Here is a 20,554-nt window from a genome sequence, read left to right as displayed (position 1 = left end):
GTCCAAGTTTCTAAGATGTCAGGGCAAACAACTCACCAGTCTCACAGGTTGCTCTAGGACTACTGGCATGCCAATCTTTCCTGGGACTTGTCCACATGTAGTGGCTCAGAGTTAACCAGAGTGAACAAGGTCACCACGAAGAAACAGATCAGAGGCCAGGAGCTCCTGGAGGAGACCAGGACACCTGTTTTCCTAACTTCCATGATTATTCCACTGGATTCATAAACTGTTCTTCAACCTAATTACAAACCAATTCAGGAGAAGTATGCAGACAGTATTTTATTAAGTACACCAAAGATTTTATGACAACATTTCGTTATTAATCGCAACATTATGAAATGATCAAAGATCTTCATGACTTCCTACATGGAAACAACCTGGAAGGAAGGAGAACAAAGTTAAACATGTGTTCCTGCTTGTTTTCTTTCCTTCCTGTTTTCATGGGAAAGTTCAGAAGAGGAAGATTTATTTTCTCCAAACTAACAGACTAAATCACCCTGCAGGCATTTCATTTAGCTCCAAATGTGTCCCAAGTCCACTTCCAGGACCAGGTAGAAGACCAAGTCCAGGTCTAAGTCGAGGTCTAGATGGAGGTGCTTTAGTCTTTTCATCAGTTTTATTTGAGACAAATCCAGAGTTAAATGTAGGATTTAATCCTTATTTACACAGCAAAGGAGGTTTATATGGAGTGGGACTATGTTCTTCACTTGTTATGTCTGCAGAACCAGAAATAAAACTTAGGGATCTAGGAGGCTGTTGGTAAATTAATTCATGCAGAATCACCCTGATTATCTGCTTGACAGTAACAATCAGAATCAATGTAAAGACTGCCATCTTCCCAAAAAGTTTTTGGTTTAATGAAGTCAACATAACACTGGCAGTCCTGGCCAATCACTCCCTGGTTGCCATGACGACCCAGCCTGGATTGACCGTCTTACGGTTCCTTTAACAACTCCTGATAGCTGTCAAGGGCAAGACACAGCCATAGTGATGCTGTGTGAAAATGCCAAAAGTTGCAGTTCCCCAATCATCCACTAGGGGCTCTAAAACAGAGCAAATCTATATAAAGTTTCATGTTAAAAAAGACCAACTTTACAGCCGAAAGAAACACGTCAGCAGCCAAAAGAAACACGTCAGCAGCCGAAAGAAACACGTCAGCAGCCGAAAGAAACACGTCAGCAGCCGAAAGAAACACGTCAGCAGCCGAAAGAAACACGTCAGCAGCCAAAAGAAACACGTCAGCAGCCGAAAGAAACACGTCAGCAGCCGAAAGAAACACGTCAGCAGCCGAAAGAAACACGTCAGCAGCCAAAAGAAACACGTCAGCAGCCAAAAGAAACACGTCAGCAGCCAAAAGAAACACGTCAGCAGCCGAAAGAAACACGTCAGCAGCCGAAAGAAACACGTCAGCAGCCGAAAGAAACACGTCAGCAGCCGAAAGAAACACGTCAGCAGCCGAAAGAAACACGTCAGCAGCCGAAAGAAACACGTCAGCAGCCGAAAGAAACACGTCAGCAGCCGAAAGAAACACGTCAGCAGCCGAAAGAAACACGTCAGCAGCCGAAAGAAACACGTCAGCAGCCGAAAGAAACACGTCAGCAGCCGAAAGAAACACGTCAGCAGCCGAAAGAAACACGTCAGCAGCCGAAAGAAACACGTCAGCAGCCGAAAGAAACACGTCAGCAGCCGAAAGAAACACGTCAGCAGCCGAAAGAAACACGTCAGCAGCCGAAAGAAACACGTCAGCAGCCGAAAGAAACACGTCAGCAGCCGAAAGAAACACGTCAGCAGCCGAAAGAAACACGTCAGCAGCCGAAAGAAACACGTCAGCAGCCGAAAGAAACACGTCAGCAGCCGAAAGAAACACGTCAGCAGCCGAAAGAAACACGTCAGCAGCCGAAAGAAACACGTCAGCAGCCGAAAGAAACACGTCAGCAGCCGAAAGAAACACGTCAGCAGCCGAAAGAAACACGTCAGCAGCCGAAAGAAACACGTCAGCAGCCGAAAGAAACACGTCAGCAGCCGAAAGAAACACGTCAGCAGCCGAAAGAAACACGTCAGCAGCCGAAAGAAACACGTCAGCAGCCGAAAGAAACACGTCAGCAGCCGAAAGAAACACGTCAGCAGCCAAAATAAACACGTCAGCAGCCAAAATAAACACGTTAGCAGCCAAAATAAACACGTCAGCAGCCGAAATAAACACGTAGTTTACAGCGGAAATAAACACGTCCGCAGCAGAAAAAACATGTTTCCAGCCTGATACAAAAAACATTTTAGGTTCAACAGGTCAGGTTAACCTTCATGACAACTGTGAGGGAGTGATTTTTTTTTTTTTTTTTTTTTTTTTAAATAACTTACGTTTACTAGTAACTTAATCACGAAAGTCAGTCTAAATAAGGGCGTGACCTTTTGATTGACAGGTAGCAGATATCCTGCTGCAGGAAGGCAGAATGTGGCACAGCCAGTTTTTAGCTAGTTAATAGTGTGATTTAGCTTTAACCCGCCACGATGCAGCCATGACAGAGCTGTGATGAGGCTCAAACAGTGGCATGACACGGCAATAATGCAGCTGTGATGCCTAAAAGGCAGCCCAAAGGTCAGAGTATTACAAGTTGTGCTTTTTACAGGTATTTAAGTAGAAATAATCCAACTTCATTTAGTTCCAGAAAGAGACAAGTCAGATACAACTTTATACATCAGAGATAAAAAAAATAATTTCATCTACAATCCATTTGGTTCTTATCTGTGTTGCCTGGTGACATAAAGGTAAATATAATACATGTTCTGTGATAAGGAACACATCTACCAGCTCAATTTAAATGATTTGTGATCCAACCTTCACTAATGACCAAGCAACATCTCCTGTAATTCCTCATCTCCCCCTGGGCTCTGAGATTGTATTCATTTATGATCAACCTTCAAATCACAAGAAACCACCTGAGCTATAGTCTAAGAGCTCGGAGCCCTGATTGAAGTGGGAGTGCCCACTCTAACCAGGAGCACAAGGAGTGATGGAGAGCAGACAGTATGTGTTATGCAGGTGCAGGATGGGTGCCAGATAAATTCAGACCAATGTGGTTAGGTATGATAGCAAAGCAAAAAGCTGTAGTGAGGCAGCTGGTGTTGTGGTAAAGTCACACCTGGTTTAATCCTGAGAAAGATGGATCCTGAGAAGAGCTAACAGCCAAGCTTCTTTTCCTCTTCCCCACTGACGAGTCTAAACACTAGGGCAGACAGTAGAGGGGCAGGGGTCAACATTACACAGCTTCTATCCACCTTAAGTCAACATCAACATGAGTACAACAGGCTCTTCTGTTTGCACCCACATGCGCAGCTACAGGTGTGTTACGCTGCCAGGATGGGCTCAGCCTCTACACATCTCACAGAGAAAACCTCGTCACATATGTAATACAGACATGATCTTTCTGGCCATTGGTGTAGAAGACACCAAATGACGGTGACTTCCTGTCAGGACAGCGTTAAAAAGATCATCCCTGTATGACAGGAATCACCACTACAGGAACATTTTAAAGGTCCCACAGAACATGAGGGACACTGGGAGAGTTTCACAGATCAGTTCTTTTGTGTTCTGAACAACTGCTGCTGTTTGGAAAACACATGCCTTTACCAACATGTCTTCTACTTACACACAGATTATTCCAACATGGCAGCCAAACAGATTCATCTTCAGGAAGCAAGTATGAGCACTGCAGGGCTGCGTTGCTCAATCTCCAAAGCACCACAGCCAATCGCTCATCAATGACTATTATCCGTTTCTAATGAAGATCGGTCAGTGGTAAGGGTTAAGTTGTGTGTTTTACATCAGAAATGAGAACAAATGTATAGGACCTGTGTGCTGTCTAGGCTGCTGCCTTTCCACATACTGGCAGAGATAAGAAGAGCTCTCTGGGTTTCTTCCAGGACTCCAGACTAACATTTAGCACATGTTCCACTGGGGTGTCTCATTTTGTTCATGTGGGTGCACCAGAAAAGGGTCAGTTATCAACCACAGATTTACTATTGTAAATGGTAGAAAAGGTGGACTTCAGAGGAGCCGGAGTTTTATAAAGGACCATTTTTCCACTTCTGAATGGAAAGCTGCCAACATTCAACATGTTTTCTAAGTGAAGGGGCCAGAAGCAGTTTAAAATGCAGTGACTGGGGCTGTATTTCAGACCAATGGCAAAATAACTGCATAAAGTGTGGTCACACGACATTCCAATAAGACCCCAAAGCCTGTTTAAGACCAGTACTTTATTAATGTGTGAGATAGGCTCCATAACACGAGGGCTTTGAGTTTAAAAGTCAGAAACAGTAGAGACTATGTCTCTAACACACAACAGTGTTTGGTTAAGCAGACTTTCAGGACCCGTTTACACATTTCTTCAACATCCAGACAAATCAGAACGTTACGTAAATGCTGAAAACAGACCGAGTAGTGCTCATCTCCCCGGCTAATAAACACACACTGCTGGGATCGTTCTCCACAAGCTCTATGTGCTAAAAGTGCTGCCATGGATCCAGACAGGGTCGGGAGAAAGGATGGCACAAGGGTAACACTTTCAGCTCAACAATAAACCAAAAGACAAACTCACAGGACAGCAAAGATGGCAAAGGCTCCTCACCAAGATGATCATTTATACATTACTTCAGCTGGACTCAATGATCCCCAGCAATGTTGGAAAGCCATCAGATCCCTCTCAATGAACAATAACTTACAGTTAACTTATAGCGTAAGGGAGTCATCTAGTGGCGTAGACTTGTTCGGTCCATGTCTCTCATAAGCAGCTTGCTGTTCCATCCAGCCAGAACACCGGCACATTTCAGCCCACCCAAGACACCAAAAAGGGACACAGTCCAGATGAGTTTCACTCATAAGCCATTTAAACTGCAGCAGCTCTCGCCTTGTGTATCTCACTGGAATGAATAAATACATTCCTTGTACTTGTGGGTGATAGAAAACCCTTTGCTGAAATAGAATCTAATAGGTACTCTGTTTAGTCTTTGGTGTTAAACAGGATGTAAAGCTCAACCTTAAAGTCAGCTCTGCTGAATCTGTACTCATGAACTCTTAGTAGTAACTCGTCCATTACAGCTACACTGAATTCAGTCAGTGGGAAGCTAAAACAGGAAGAGTGTAAAATCCCGTCATAATCAGCCGCTGCATCTATGTGGAAAGGATCACATCTCCTCTGATCTTTACTAAATATTAAACTAGTTTGAGGAACAGTCAGGAACCAGCAGGACTTCATGGTTTTCTGTCATGAGGTTATGTTTCATGTGTCTTTAGGTCTGGTTTCCTCTTATTTGGTAGTTTCTCCTGTTTTGCCTTGTTCTATGTTCATTAGTTCACCTGGATTCATTTAGTTCATCCATGTCACATGTGTCTTGTTTTGCTCTGTGTATTTATACCCCTCACTTGTGGTTTTACCTCGCTGGTCCATTGAGTTTGGTCCCCTGCATGTGTAGTCAAACATTCCCAGAACCTAATGAGCATTCTGTCTCCAGCCCTGCGTTTGGGTCCACACCTCCACCTCATTGTGACATTTTTTCTGACAAAGTTGTTGAAACTTTAAAATGGTGCAGGCTCTGTTAAATGAATCCCATATTTACTAAAGATTTAGTATAAAGATAATGTATTTTCATCACTACAGACTGAAATGAAGTTAAAGTTTCTGAGGTGTAGTGAAAAGTTGGTATGAAAAACAACAGGTCATTTAATGAAGTGATAAATGTGGAAGAACTTCAGACGGCTAGTCAAGCATAGTCTTCATTCTGCCTGCATGGTTAGATCTTTCCAGACAGTGAGAAACAGTCTTATCAGTCTCCTTTCTTATCTCTTTCCCTTTCTTCCCCTATAATGTCCTTGTGTTTCTTTGCTGCAACAGTCGCACTGGCTTATGTCCTGGAAACGTATGTAGTACAGTGGTTTCTCAGAATCAGCAGGACAGCATCGGCTCCCAAAATGGACAGAATAGATGTTACTGTGGCATCAAACAAACAAGTCAGGAACGTTAACAGTACATATGTGAATTACTAAGCCTATAAGTTACATGGATGACTGATTGGTCCAAACAGACCAGTGAGTTTATCAGGGGTCCCACAGAGCAGGGCAAGGTCCAAGATTATCACATTTCCCACTGCTCCTGCATTCACTCTATTGTGGTTGCTTCCTTTTTTCATTCTTATTTTTTTATTATTCTTATTTTCCTATTGCACAAAAAAGTGATTGGGCAGTTGAAACCATACGTATACGGATGACATCGTGAATAGGGCTGTGACGACTTCTGTCCATGTAGAGAAATCTGAACAGTGATGGGTCAACCACCAGGTGGTCCTATAATAACAGTCATAGGGTGTCAGTGTTAACTCAGAAACCAAAGATCTCTCATTCATTCATGATATCCTGACTCCTAGAATGATACCTCGTCTTTCTCTAATTTACGATTTTTTCCTACAAAAAATTATTTTTTTGAGTTTACATTAGCTAAACCTATTTCTGCTAACCTGTCCGTGGGTGTTGACCCAATCAAGGTACCAGACACCATCATGGCCATCCCATATTTTTAGCTGAATTTTTGGAGCGATTGCTCTGGGGTCCTCACAATGGCAATACACACTATATTGTTCACAACACACTGTAGAGGTGGACCTTTGACTAGGGCTGGGCCATTACTCTGATTTTAATCTCAGTACGATCTGAGTTTCCAACGATGATAAAAACTAAAAGGGTGTGATTATTTTTCTCTCTGCAGTTTCCTCTCCTGCTGTCTTCAGCTGCTAATCGAGCGTCTCTGGCGTTGCAGCGCTGTGCTGTAAACTCCTCCCACAGCCGCTTTGCTTTCATTCAGACACTGTTGCCAACTTGGAGACTTTCTCGCTAAATCTGGAGACTTTTTTTGTTAAAAGCGACAAATCTAGCGACTTTTACTGGAGTTATTAGAGACTTTTCTGGTGTTTTGGCGACTGACTTGAAGGCACATATTGTTCTGCAGTTACTGTAAGGAAGGAGCAGCGGGAGCCTCTCCCGTCCTAAAGCACTCCCAGGCGGCCAGTCTCAGTCGGCTCCGGCTGCAGGTCAATGTAGAATAACTGCAGTAGGTTGTGGAAGTTCACCTAAACATAGTTTATACCATTGTCAGTGACAGCTGGCTGCATTATTTTCCTATACACAGTTCGGCCAGTTAAACACTGTAATATCCCTCCGTTACGGGGCGTTACCATAGCAACGCGTTAACCAGCTGGTTCAGATCAGCCGTCTTTTAACAGGTGAATGAGAGAAACGTGCTGCAGCCTGACAGCAGTTGTTTGGTATAAAACGTACATCCAGGCCAACGTAAAATAGTTCCTATAGAAGCAGTAAAAGCAGATTAAACAACTCGGAACCGTGCATTAGACGGTTATAATGTACGACACGGAGTCTAGAACACCACGACGCGCAGCGTTGTTTATAAATACTGGACAGTTGTGTTAAATAATCCAGATCTCAATTTCAGTCAAAATAATTCTGATTATAATTTTTGGCATAATCGAGCAGCCGTATCTTTGACTCTTTGGTCTTCAGCCTTCCAGGTGGGTTTACACTACTTTACCCAAACAGAATAACTACTGCCATTTTGATAAATGTGTTACAACAGGATCTAATATATTCTTTAGCAATAGTTATTTTTAAAGTCACTTTAGAAGGAGTTGAAAGCTAGGATGTGTTTAAACAGTATTACTTTTATTTATTTTCTTTTAAAAGCTTGTGTTTAATGTTTCCTCCGCCCACTAATGTTTTTTGTTTCATGTAAAGAACTTTGAACCGTCTTGTACATGAAATGTGGTACACAAACAAACTTGCCTTAAAACCACCACAAAAGATTACTGGGAAAAAGGTATTATGGGGCAAGAAAGTATTTATGAATCCAGAATATACACGTGGACAAATTAAAAAATTAATTCATGAAACAGACCTGAACAAGAATGATGGCACCTTTACCTTTATATTTTGTTGCACAACCCTCCATATAGACAGACCTGACTTCAGACTGGTGTGAATGCATTTAGAAAACATGATTGTCCATTCAGAAATGTGAGATCCATACAGAGACTAACCCTTCCACTTAGAAAAATTTAAGTCAGTACTTAAAATATGTATAGGAGGAGAAAACAGTATGTGTTTATATAGTGTATCATATAGATGAGTTAAATAGTACTTTAGTGGTAATACTGAATATGTATTTCCTTTCTGCTTTTCAAAGAAAGAAAGGTTATTTTTAATATGACGGTGCAATGGCTGTGATGTGAGCCGACATTGTTAACATGTGCGATGGCGGTGGACAACCTGACATTTTCTAACTGAACCTACAATACTCTGCTGTCTGACATCTGCTCTGCACCTGAACGCAGCATGCGCTAAACCCAGAAACCAGGTGAACCGGCATGGTTTTTATGCAGCTGCTTTACATGTTACAAGTTGACCAGACAGTCAGATAAAGATATTGATGAGCTAGAATGAGATGTTAACTGGTCTTAACGCCACCATAGCCTAATGAAGTTGACACTGGTTAGTGTATTTATTAGCTGAGCACACCCCCCCATCCCCTAAAATCCTGGTAGGTTTAGCGGAGTCAGGTTTACAAGCAGTAAAAGGTCCATGCTGTTGGTAATAAGTCAGGACACACTACAAATTATTCACAGGCATTTTCCTGAGCCATACTTACAGCATCCTGCAGACCTTACCTTGTTACAGTGACGGCCGATGCCCATGAGGAAGTTGTCTGGTTTGATGTCTCTATGGATGAAGTTCTTTGTGTGTACATATTCAATTCTGCTGATCATCTAAAGAGAGAACAGCCGAGGTAAGCAGATAGACCATCCTGTCACTTCTTTGCAGATGCAGGTCTGAGATCCCCTGCAAGTGAACATCTGACTTGATCCAGCCAGACATGGCTTTCCTACCTGATCTGCCAGCATTAAGACCGTTTTCATTGTGAAGCGGCGAGAGCAGAAGTTAAACAGATCCTCCAGACTGGGTCCAAGCAAGTCCATGACTAGGACATTGTAGTCCTTCTCTTGGCCATACCACCTGGGAAAGACAAGAGACAACAGAAACATACATACACACTTATATATATATATATATATATATATACACACACACATATATACACACACCCCAGGTACCACAGTCCAATGAAAATTTTCATCAGGGTGGAAATTCTAGTGTTTAGTCATCAACGTTGATTGTAAATCTGTTTTCTTTTAACAGTAGATGTGTGGTTTTATCAGAGGCTTGCACTGGAGACCCTCTGGCACCGACCACCTCTGCATGCACAGCAGGTTCACCCTCCTTGATAAACATATCATCACGCTTTACAACTGCTTTCGTGTCCCAAAGGGGCACAGCCTGCCTGGTTTCCCTGTAGAAGAAGGGTGGGTCAGCAGCAGAAGAATGAGGAAAAAGGGTGGCAGCTAGGAGTGGCAGCAGGACCAACAGGTTGGACAGGCTCCAACAAGACTCCAGCAGTCTGACTAACACACACGCACAGTGCTGACAGCTGTTCACAAACACCAGTCGTGGTTTAGCAGAGATGAGCTGCGTTTCCTTTGAAGTCTGCTTACGGTGGACATGAAAATGACAAAGTTGTTGGGCCGAATGAAAAGCTTTCTGAACATAATGTTCCCCAACGAGGCCTTCGGGTTCCCAAACGGTCTCTGGCCAACCGCATGTCAGAGTTCTTCTTCCTATAGAACTGCCTCATGTATCCTAACAGCGCTTCAAAAAAAAAACTGACGCTGCTGAACAGAGTCTGAGTTTTACATGCCAGGACTGTCAAAGTAAACGCGTTAACTGCCGGAGCAGGAAAAATACTCTGATCATTCCTTGATGGAGTGTTTCATCTCCTGGTTGAGTTTAAAAGATGTGTCAGATTTTTCACATGGTAGATCACTTTTCCCGATGCGCACTCTGTACGCGGTGCTGGCAGGAGCAGCCGGCGCACACACAGGTAAGCGTGCTGCTCCGTGTGTGGTCGCATCCCGGTGAGGCTCCGAGCACGCGACACGGAGAGCAGCTGAGACTCTCCGTGTCCGAATGTCCACACTGTGCCCTAACCGTGCCTGCTGTGCTGTACACCAGAATATTTACTGAACTTATTCTGTTGTTGACACAAAGCCGGCGTTTTTCTCCTCATTGCAGATCACATGACTACCGGCTGTCACCATGGCAACCACCACACATCATTCCAAACCAGATTCAAGTTCCTGTGAAAATAATTTATTTTCTTATACTGTATTTTATTCCTTCTTTGTTGCATAATTACTCAATCAGGATATAAAGTGAACTGCTTTGATGATTTAACACTTGCTCCTGCGGTCAGTATGGACCCGTATAGTGACCGTCACTACTTTTCTATATGCATTCTGGGTAATTTGGAGTGCACTACTTTTTTCCTCTTTGGACACCTCTAAAAAATGGTGAGAGCTCGATGTAGGGAATAAGGTGACAGACACAATGAGGCTGACATTACCTACCTATTATTTATATGTATTTAATTGTTGGGGTTAGCTGAAACTTTGCTAATTACGGTAAAAATTTGTTTTAGATACTTGCAGGCAACGTGCCACTGCAGGTATATTTATTCATCTGTTCAAGTTTTACATTGTAAATAGGTGACTATTAAAAATGGTTAAGAGTTTGGGTTTTTTTGCCATGGTATTGAATTTGGTACTGAGTACCATGGGAATTCACCGGTATTGGTATCGACTCGTGAATTTCTGGTATCGTGACAATATGAGCAGCACAGCAACTGGCGGGTTTTGAAGGCTACTTTTGTTAAATGATTCTCAACATTGTCGCTTTGGGCTCCAACACTTGCATCAGCGTCAAACATTCACAAGTACTTAACTCTTTCTCTGCCATTGACGAGATATTCCGGCAATCCGTGTTTTTGCGCTTAAAATGTGGGCGGGGCTGCGGCTGATTTGGTAAATAAACAAATAACTGGTATCATATAGCAACACAGTAAACAACACTATCACACCTATGATTGACAATGGCGGCTCCACAGAAAACGCACTCCGCTACAGAGGCCCTCAAAACTATCATGGACTCCGGCAACTCGATCTTTGATTTGTCAGAGGAGACTGACCGTGACCGTGACAGGGAAGATGAGGATATGAGAGAGATCGGATGCCGTGATGAGGGAGAAATTGGACGCCGAAACAAGAAAGAAGTCGGGGGAGGTGAGAAACGACACGACGGGGGACACGGACACGGAAGAGACGACGATCACAGCCAGACCGAAGTAACTTTTAGGGGACGTGACAGGAAAAGACGAACCGCCAGGTGTGGGACAAGACGAAGCGCACTGACTCGTCGTGATGACAGTGGCCGTTTAGGTAATAAGACGGAGTGGAGGGACTCAAGGCAGAGATCTTGATCTGGGCTCCCAGATGCCAGAGGCTCAAGACATCGTTTTCTTTAGCATTTGAATAAATAAATGTGTTCTGTAATTTCTGCTGATTTTCACCTTGATTGGAATTATGTGGCTTAAACAGTGATGTGGCTAATTTATGTATTTTGTCATTTTGTGTTCATGCACACACCATCATGAAAAACATGAAATGATCAAAACAGCCTTCAAGAGGCAACGATGTGGCTGTTGGAAAAGGAAGAAGAGCTGCTGCGCTCAGTGCGGCTTTTATATAGTTGCGCTCTATGGCCTTATATATATATATATATATATATATATATATATATATATATATGAACAGATTTGAAATCATTTGGAGATTTCTCCACTTCAGTGATAATGAAACAAGACCAGCCAATTGCAATGATAATCTGTACAAAGTCCGCTCTGTCCTTGAAACATTTGCATTGATGAGGGAATGCTTCTCAGGCGTGGGCACATGGCTTTTAGGGTGTACAACCAGTAAAATATGGGATCAAATCCTACATTCTTTGTGATTCGGAGACCGGGCAACCTAAAACCCTACTGCGGAGCAAGTGCCCCACTTGGAGACACAGTTGTCTCTCTACTTGACCGCTTAGCAGGTCATGGCTACAGGCTGTACATAGACAACTACTATAACTCTGTTGCCCTATGTGAGCGTCTGCTCGACTTAAAAACCCATGTCTGTGGCACACTGAGAAAGAACAGGGGGGAACCATCAGTGATCCAAGATGCTGGTAACGCAGATCTTAGGAGAGAAGGAGCACCACTTGTGCGTCACATGGTCTTAGCTTGGCGAGACAAGCAGATAGTAAAAATGGTGACAACATTGCAGCCAAATGAGATGAAAACCATTCAGGTTTGGCAAAGAGGATATAAAGACAGGATTTCCAAACAAAAGCCAACTTGCATTGTGGAATACAACAACGCCATGAATGGAGTAGATAAATTAGATCAAAATATTGTGTAACACCTCTTTGTCAGAAAGTCCCACAAGTGGACAAAGAAATTCATCAACTATTTATTTGAAATCAGTTTTTTTCAACACTTTCATCGACAAAGCAAAAACCCCATCTGGCTGATGCAGCACGCTTTTGGCCTTTATTCAGAGTGTCGTGAAGTCATGGACCAGTCAGGTCCCCGTGAGACAGGCTGATGGTCCCGAAACCCATGCTGAGGAGGGACGAGACAACCCCACTGCTCAGAAAACCGAAGAGCTCCTTACATGACCGACTCCAAGAAAAGATCGGATGTCATATTTGCTGCACATTCACTGGTCCCCATCCTGCCAACAGCCAAAAAAGATCACCCAACCAGAAGGTGCAGGTTTTGCATACGTAAGGGGTTGCGTAAGGAAACATAACTGCAAAGGCTGTGGTGTCCCTTTACACTTTGGACAGTGTTACACTGTGTACCATTCAAAAGCAAATTATAACGCGTAAAACAAAATAGACAAAAAACTGTTAATTCCAATCAACAAAAATCAATTAATCAACCAATCAATCCTTCTTAGGATGGAAATTGGTTTTATGACTGTCCAGTTATTTGTTTGTGATAATTCTGGACAATTTAGTTACAAATGCAATTTATTCTGCAAATTTTTCCAGGTTTTCATTTTTTTGTTCCATTTTTGCAGTGCTTGCTCGAAGAACGAAAATAAGATGGAATTATTTATTTATTTAGTTATTAATTTGTAATATAAGAGAAATTGATGGAAATATCTAAAGTTTGTGATATAATCTTCCATGTAAGGAAATTTTCTTCTAGTGTTGTGACCCCTAACATTCTAAAAGCTGTTCGGATATTTTCAAAGATATTATTATTATTATTATTATTAATTATATTATTATTATTATATTTGGTTAACTGTGATGCTTTTTTATTTGTAAATAAAAAAAAATGTAAATAGCAGTTTTGTACTGACAATGTTTATGAAAAAAGTTGTTTTCTGAGATTGTTTTTCTTCTTCTTTTTTTTTTTTTTTTTTTTTTTTTTTTTTTACAAAAATGACCAATATTCAACAGTTGATAACTCAAGAATGAATAAATAAATTTAAAAAAAAAAAAAAGGTTTCTTTTTTTATTTGAAAGGTCAGATTCTCTTTCTTTTGATAAATGCAGTGTCAACATTTTCAGCCAGCCTTAAAAGATTGCTGGATATTATCAAAATGCCTGGTGCTGGCTAGCAACTAATTTACAAGTTGTCTGACGGGGAAAGAGGTACTTAATACTTAAATCTCTAGTAGGTAATGTTACTCAGAGACATGTTCCTCTGGGTGAAGTGGTTCCTCATCCTGATAGTCTACATATTCTGTATTCATGAACAATAAGAAATATAGTTAGACCCCTCAGTTTACTGTAAATCTGTAAAAAACTCTGACCAATCCAAGCGTTCCGACCTAAATGGAGTTGTTCATTTCTTATACTTCCAAAGCTTCTTCTCCTGGCTCCCCTCCCGCAGCGCATACCCCCAACATTACCTACCCAACTTTAAATGCCGCTTTTAGAACTCCAACCATTTTGATCAGGCACTGCAGAAGACAGCCCCTCTCTTTACAGCAGCTTCCTGGTGGACCCATTGTTGGCATTGGAGACACTTTCAACAAGTTTCCAGTCAAACGAAATACGAATATAGAGTTTCCACTGTTCATAGGGCTCAGTGTCAAGAAACGATTCGATTCTGAAAATTTAGAATGGATCATCACAACTGGATCTGATTTGTTCTGATCCAATAGGGTTTTATGTAAGTTTTTTTATTTACATGACTTGTTATATGCAACTAGGGTTGGGCGATATGACGCTATATATATATATATATATATATATATATATATATATATATATATATATACATACACACTATTCACAAAAAGTTAGGGATATTCAGCTTTTGGGTGAAATTTCACAACAAGCCTAAAATGCATTCAGACCTGTACAGGTGAACTTAATGTGATCTTCTCTAAGCTTTTAAATGCACATGTCCAACTGTTAAATGTTTCATTAAATTTTGCACAAGTTGCTGTTCTCTAACAAGGAGCTTAACGGCAAAAATCACGGCAGGTGTGTGATCCTTAAATTGACCAATAAATGTCCTGGTTCAATTAGAGCTGGTGTTTAAACAGTTGTCCTCATCATGCTGTTCACATTTTGACATCATGAGACCAAGACGACACCTAACAATGGAACAACAGTCCCTTGCCATTGCCATGCTTCAAACAGGACGTTCTCAGACAGAAGTGGCCACTGAGCTTGGAGTGTCACAGAGTGTCATCAGCAGGTTGCAACAGAGATATGGAGAGACTGGAAGAGTCACAGAAAGGCCTAGAAGTGGACGTCCTTTGGCCACATCCCGTGCTGATGACCGCTACATTGTGAACACTGCCCTGAGAAACCGGATGATGAATGCCACTCAACTCCAGGCACGTTTAAGAGAGGTGAGAGGCACCCAAGTGTCACGTCAGACCATTCCAAACCGTTTCCATCAGCGTGGTCTGCGTGCTAGACGACCTGCACGGGTACCTGACCACACCACCAGGCACAGGCATCATCGTCTTGCATGGGCCAGGGAGCATTTACGCTGGACGAGGAACCAGTGGGCCTCAGTGCTGTTCTCTGATGAAAGTCGATTCACACTGAGCAGAAATGATGTTGGAGACGTCAGGGAGAGCGCTATGCATCAGCCACTGTTGTCACCAGGCCAGCTTTTGGTGGTGGCGGTGTTACAGTGTGGGCAGGGGTGTCCACTTGGTACAGAACTGCCCTACACTTTGTGAATGGTACAGTGACAAGCCCATACTACCTGAATAACATCATTAATCCAGTGATTGTGCCCCTACATGAACAGCACAGGCCTAATTTCATCTTCATGGACGACAATGCTCCTGCTCATCGAGGCCGCATCATCAGGGAACGGCTGTTGGAGACTGGTGGACCTCAAATGGAATGGCCTGCACTCTCTCCAGACCTGAATCCCATTGAAAACCTGTGGGATCAGCTGAGCCGTCATGTAGAGGCTCGAGACCCTGCACCCCAGAACCTCAATGACCTGAGGGCTGCCCTTCAAGAAGAGTGGGATGCCATGCCTCAGCAGGCAATAAGTTGCCTTGTGAACAGCATGAGACGTCGTTGTCAAGCTGTAATTGATGCTCAAGGGCACATGACCAGATATTGAGACGTTCAAATTCTTTGTTGTGGTGTAACTACCATTGTTGTTACCTTTTGTGTTGAATGAATTTTTAGAGATGAGGAAATCAGTAGTGCATCCTTCTACTTAAATGTCTTACTTTTATGATATTATATCACTGTAGCATGAACATATTGCATTTTCCATAAATTTCACCTGAAAGCCAAATATCCCTAACTTTTTGTGAGTAGTGTATATGTTGCTGCCAGGTGAACGGCTTAGACAGGAAATCTTGGCGATGTCTCAACCTTTGGTTCCTCCCATAAAACTTCACCTTCGTTTGGCACGTCTTGCAAATCGCTTTTCTTTTGTCAAGTTCATCTTTGTTTGTCCTTTCTGAGTCTGAAATGTTTCCAGGTCTCCATCTGAAACATTTCGGGCGTTTTTTAGAGCTGGGGCTTGGCTAACGATGATAGTGCCTGACGCCATGTTCACTGTTTTAACGTTGTGACTTTGCTCCTATCCATGCTTTACTGTTGTCCAACAACAACATCCATAAGTAGCCACACTGCTGGCATCCACAGTTCCAGTAATACAGCCACGCTGCCAGGTTTACACAACTCCTTATGGGACTGTCGTGTGTCCTATGGGCCAGGCTGAAACAGAAGAGGACCAACAGCCAGACCTAAACAACCACAAACACAAAACCACCTGCCAGAAACAGAGACACACAGAAGCTAAACGGAACTGTTGCCAGGTCCATTTGAATGGACCAGGTTCCTGTCTAATACGAGAATCTTCTAAATATGATTTTTGACACACTTAATATGGATCAATACTTTTTTCTATTTACTTGATCCGCTAGGTATTGTGATGAAAAGGTCAGTTGTTAAAAACTAGAACTTATTAACAAATGTTGTAGTTTCTTTGATGTATTATATTTTACAGCAGAGGTGACCAGCTCCGGTCCCCAACCCTGCAGTTTTTGCATGTATCTCGGCTTCCCTTTAGGTGGGTTCTGACCCTGCAGACCACGTCCGGAACCGGTGTCACGTTCTGGTTTTCCCTTCAGGTGGGTTCTGACCCTGCAGACCACGTCCGGAACCGGTGTCACGTTCTGGTTTTCCCTTCAGGTGGGTTCTGACCCTGCAGACCACGTCCGGAACCGGTGTCACGTTCTGGTTTTCCCTTCAGGTGGGTTCTGACCCTGCAGACCACATCCGGAACCGGTGTCATGTTCTGGTTTCCCCTTCAGGTGGGTTCTGACCCTGCAGACCACATCCGGAACCGGTGTCATGTTCTGGTTTTCCCTTCAGGTGGGTTCTGACCCTGCAGACCACGTCCGGAACCGGTGTCATGTTCTGGTTTTCCCTTCAGGTGGGTTCTGACCCTGCAGACCACATCCGGAACCGGTGTCATGTTCTGGTTTCCCCTTCAGGTGGGTTCTGACCCTGCAGACCACATCCGGAACCGGTGTCATGTTCTGGTTTTCCCTTCAGGTGGGTCCTGACCCTGCAGACCACGTCCGGTCTGCAGGGTCGATTTAATCGATTAATCCCAATTTGCTGTTTCTGAAGATTTATTTTGATGAAAATCGGGATATTTTTTGCCCCACCGTGGCCTTTTGGGCTTCCGTAGCTTATAGTGACGTCAGACTCCCGCTCGTTTCCCACAGAAACACACAACAACATGGCAGCTAGAAACGTAGAAGAAGTGCCCCCTCTGCGTTTCCATTACATTTTGTTGCAAAATAAAAACAATATTTGTAAGTTTCGACAAACAATAATTGTGATTTGCGGGTGTTTCCGTTGAACAACGTTTAGCACATTAGCATCACGTTTCCTAAAATCTAGTTTCTCTCATGAGATTTTACATAAATATTCAGTTAATGCAGAGTGGGCTCGTTGCGTTATTTTCGGGTTTTCTACTTGCTGCGGAGAATTTGCTTCCTAAGCTCTTCTCCTTCTTTCTTTTCTAAAACTCTGAAATTGGCTGTTTATTCCACACCGCGCCATCTTTACCGGGAATTAACTGGTCACGTCCCCCACGTCACGTCCGGGGACACGTAAACGCAAAAAAAGTGTTTCCATTACAATCCTGCAATATATTTATATATGGAAATGTCTGAAAAACCACCTCTTGAGATGGTAAAAACTTTTATAGCAGCTGGTTTTTATGGTGACATTTAGTCTTTGTGCAGTTCTAGGTGTGATGGAAAGGCAGGGTTTCAGTGTGGGAGGGGTCCCATGCCACAGGGGTCTGAAGCCAGATGCCAACAGGCTCGTCTTTCTGCCTAAAATGTGTAAATTAAACAAAAAACAGCAAGAATGTTATAATACATGTATGTTAGAAATATAGCTTTAATTAACATTCAGGGATTTTTTACAAATAGTATTTTGTATCACAGAGGTCAATTTTCTCTAAACACATGTTAAGTGTAAAGAAACATTTTTATTCCCTCATTGCCAACGTGGGAAATTGTTTTGGTTATTTAATGTCAAAATACTCTAAAAGGAATCACTATTTTTCTTCCAAGGAGGCATTTTTATTTATTATTTATTTGGTTTTTTTAATTTTAGAATAAAGTGAGGTGAAGTGAGGTCTATTCTTAAATGCATGATCAAAAGTTAAAAACTATCTCACAGTGGAAACGCGCGAAGTACAAACATGGTGTTTCTTATAATGTTTACAGCGGCAGCGCCTGCATCTCTTTATAATCTAGTTTAACCGCTTCTTTAGGTGCACTTTAAATTCAGGTAAACTCCTCGGCTGGCTGCAATAAAAGCATTTTGGAAAAAGAATCATTTTTGACTTTTGTAATTTATTATTTTCTTTACAGTACGGGGGGAAAAAATCGATTAAAATCAGGAATCGGATTTGGTTTTTAAAAAAATAATTTTTCGGCCATATAGCCCAGTCCTATTCCGGACCCTGCAGTTTACCTCCGGAACAGACCACTGCCTCCCTATACACACACACAGACCACACATAGACCACACACACACATAGACCACACATACACACACACATAGACCACACACACACACACATATAGACCACACATACACACACAGACTACATACACCTCCCAAGGGCCAAACACCCATCATGGAAGCAAATCCCGGAACAGAGCCCGGTTCTGAACAGAACTCAGAAGCCGAACAGAGCCCGGGTCCGGAACAGAGCCCGGTCCGCTGCGCTCGCTGCTGACTCCGCCGCCATTTTCTATCAGGAAGACATGTTGTAGCACAACAAAGAGGAGCGGCCATTTGCAGCCTGCTCGGCCTGTCAGCTGTTCTCCTGGATCAGCTGCTGACAGGAACAACTTAACGTGGAAACATCCAGATTTATTTCCACTTCATGACTCTTGCCTTGGCTCTGTTTAGCAGCAGCTCATGTAAAAATAAACCACAATAACCACGGAGTTTGTCTCGCAGCGCGTGAGCAGCAGACAGGAAGGTGCTGACTTACCTGATGTGGGGGATCCCGACACCTCCCTGTAGGATCTTGTACAGCTTGCTTTCGTACAACAACTGTGGGTGTCTGGCTTTCTGTGATTCCAGTTTTACTGCTACCTCCTGAAAAGCAGACAGAAACACGCATTTCTGGACTGTTCGGTCTCCTGATCACCTCCAACAGCTGTCTGCTGGAGTTCGGTCGGTTTGGGTCAGAAACACGAACCAGAACACTATGATGGCGGTTCGGCTGTGGCCTTGCTAACATACTGCCTCGCAGCCACAACATGTCGGCTGCTGCCCCATCAGTCCCAAGCAGGAACATTTACCTCTCCATTTGTGATGTTGATCGCCAGATATATGTCCCCGAAAGATCCTGATCCAATCTTTCTGACAAGCTTGTATTTCCCACCGACGATGAACTCGGCTTTGGAGCCACTGCTGCTCGCCATAATATCCCCCAAGGCAGCCAACAAACCTCAGGAAACTCCGTGGATGTCGCTGGGTTTCAGGACACGCAGGGCCGTGGATGTCGCTGGGTTTCAGGACACGCAGGGCCGTGGATGTCGCTGGGAGTGGATTAAGTCGCACTTCAAACACCGTGGGAAAGGGAAGGGAAATCGGCAGATTTCTTCGAGGGCGTTGGATTTAGTGATAAACTAGCGACTACTGCAGCGTTCTGAAATAAAATAAGCCCCTTCTGAAAGTAAGAAAAAACCGTGTCGATGTCACAGTTTCCACATCCAAACCAAATCTGAACAACTTCAGGCCTTAAGCGACGTTAACATCTAAATCTGAGCCAGCTTCAGGTCTGAACCACCGTTAGGATCTTAACCAGCTTCAGGCTTTAAGCAACGTTAGCAGCTAATGTTTGTCAGCTGTAACGTTAGCTAACATTAGCATCAAGCTAACGCTGTCGCAAGGACCGCCGCGGAAAAATGTCCAACCTCTCCCCAAACGAAAGGCAAATTTTTCTCTCCTGATGGTATTGTTGCTTTTGTAATCCTTAGAGCCCGTTTTCGCCTAACTTTAAGGGTCTCGACGGTCCTCACAAAGCGCAACCCACTCAATCCGCCATCTTGTCTTCTCAGCTGGCTTCCGTTGAAGCGATTAGCTAAGACATCACAGGACGCATTCACGGGCTGTCGGCAATCCCACGACTAGCAGCTGTCTGTCGCATGAACTGCAAAGCAGAGGTGCAGCTTTTGTAATCAGAGAGGGGAAACATTATTTATTAAAATCTGTTTCCGTTATTGGAATGATTGATGAAAGCCGGTGTTTTACTTTGCCACGATTGTTTCTTCCATGTGTCTGTGTATGTCATGAAGTTAGCATGACGTGCTTTTGAGCTTTGTCAACCGCAGGGTCTTTGAATGCATCATTAGGCAGGGATTTAATATTTTGTCAAGCAATTTTTATGTGCTTGTTTTATTACTTGTTTCTTTGTTTTTTGTTTATTTTATATTTTCCCTATGAATTACTTAAGATTTTCAATGTTAGTGCTGCAATATTACAAAGTAAGTTAATTAGATCATT

At 43.0% G+C, this 20,554-nt stretch overlaps 1 protein-coding gene across 3 annotated transcripts in view; it reads right to left on the bottom strand.

Moving 5' to 3' along the window:
• The window catches only part of csnk1a1 (casein kinase 1, alpha 1), a 34,455-nt gene extending 14,349 nt beyond the window's left edge, over positions 1-20,106 (bottom strand). For 2 of the 3 annotated variants that reach the window (XM_079250579.1, XM_079250580.1), the window contains exons 1-5: positions 19,348-20,106; positions 19,035-19,141; positions 8,944-9,070; positions 8,725-8,823; positions 3,141-3,224 (exon numbers count right to left, since the gene is read on the bottom strand). In XM_079250579.1, the coding sequence (XP_079106705.1) occupies positions 3,141-3,224; positions 8,725-8,823; positions 8,944-9,070; positions 19,035-19,141; positions 19,348-19,470 (540 nt within the window). In that variant the 5' untranslated portion in view covers positions 19,471-20,106. The remainder of the gene's footprint in view (positions 1-3,140; positions 3,225-8,724; positions 8,824-8,943; positions 9,071-19,034; positions 19,142-19,347) is intronic. The other variant, XM_079250581.1, reaches the window with a different exon arrangement.
• Between the last annotated feature and the right edge of the window lie 448 nt (positions 20,107-20,554).

The sequence above is a fragment of the Telmatherina bonti genome (assembly GCF_933228915.1).
Source record: "Telmatherina bonti genome assembly, chromosome: 12".
NCBI lineage: Eukaryota > Metazoa > Chordata > Actinopteri > Atheriniformes > Telmatherinidae > Telmatherina > Telmatherina bonti.
Note: the sequence above shows the minus strand (reverse complement) of the source record. Positions and strands in the feature narration are given on the sequence as shown.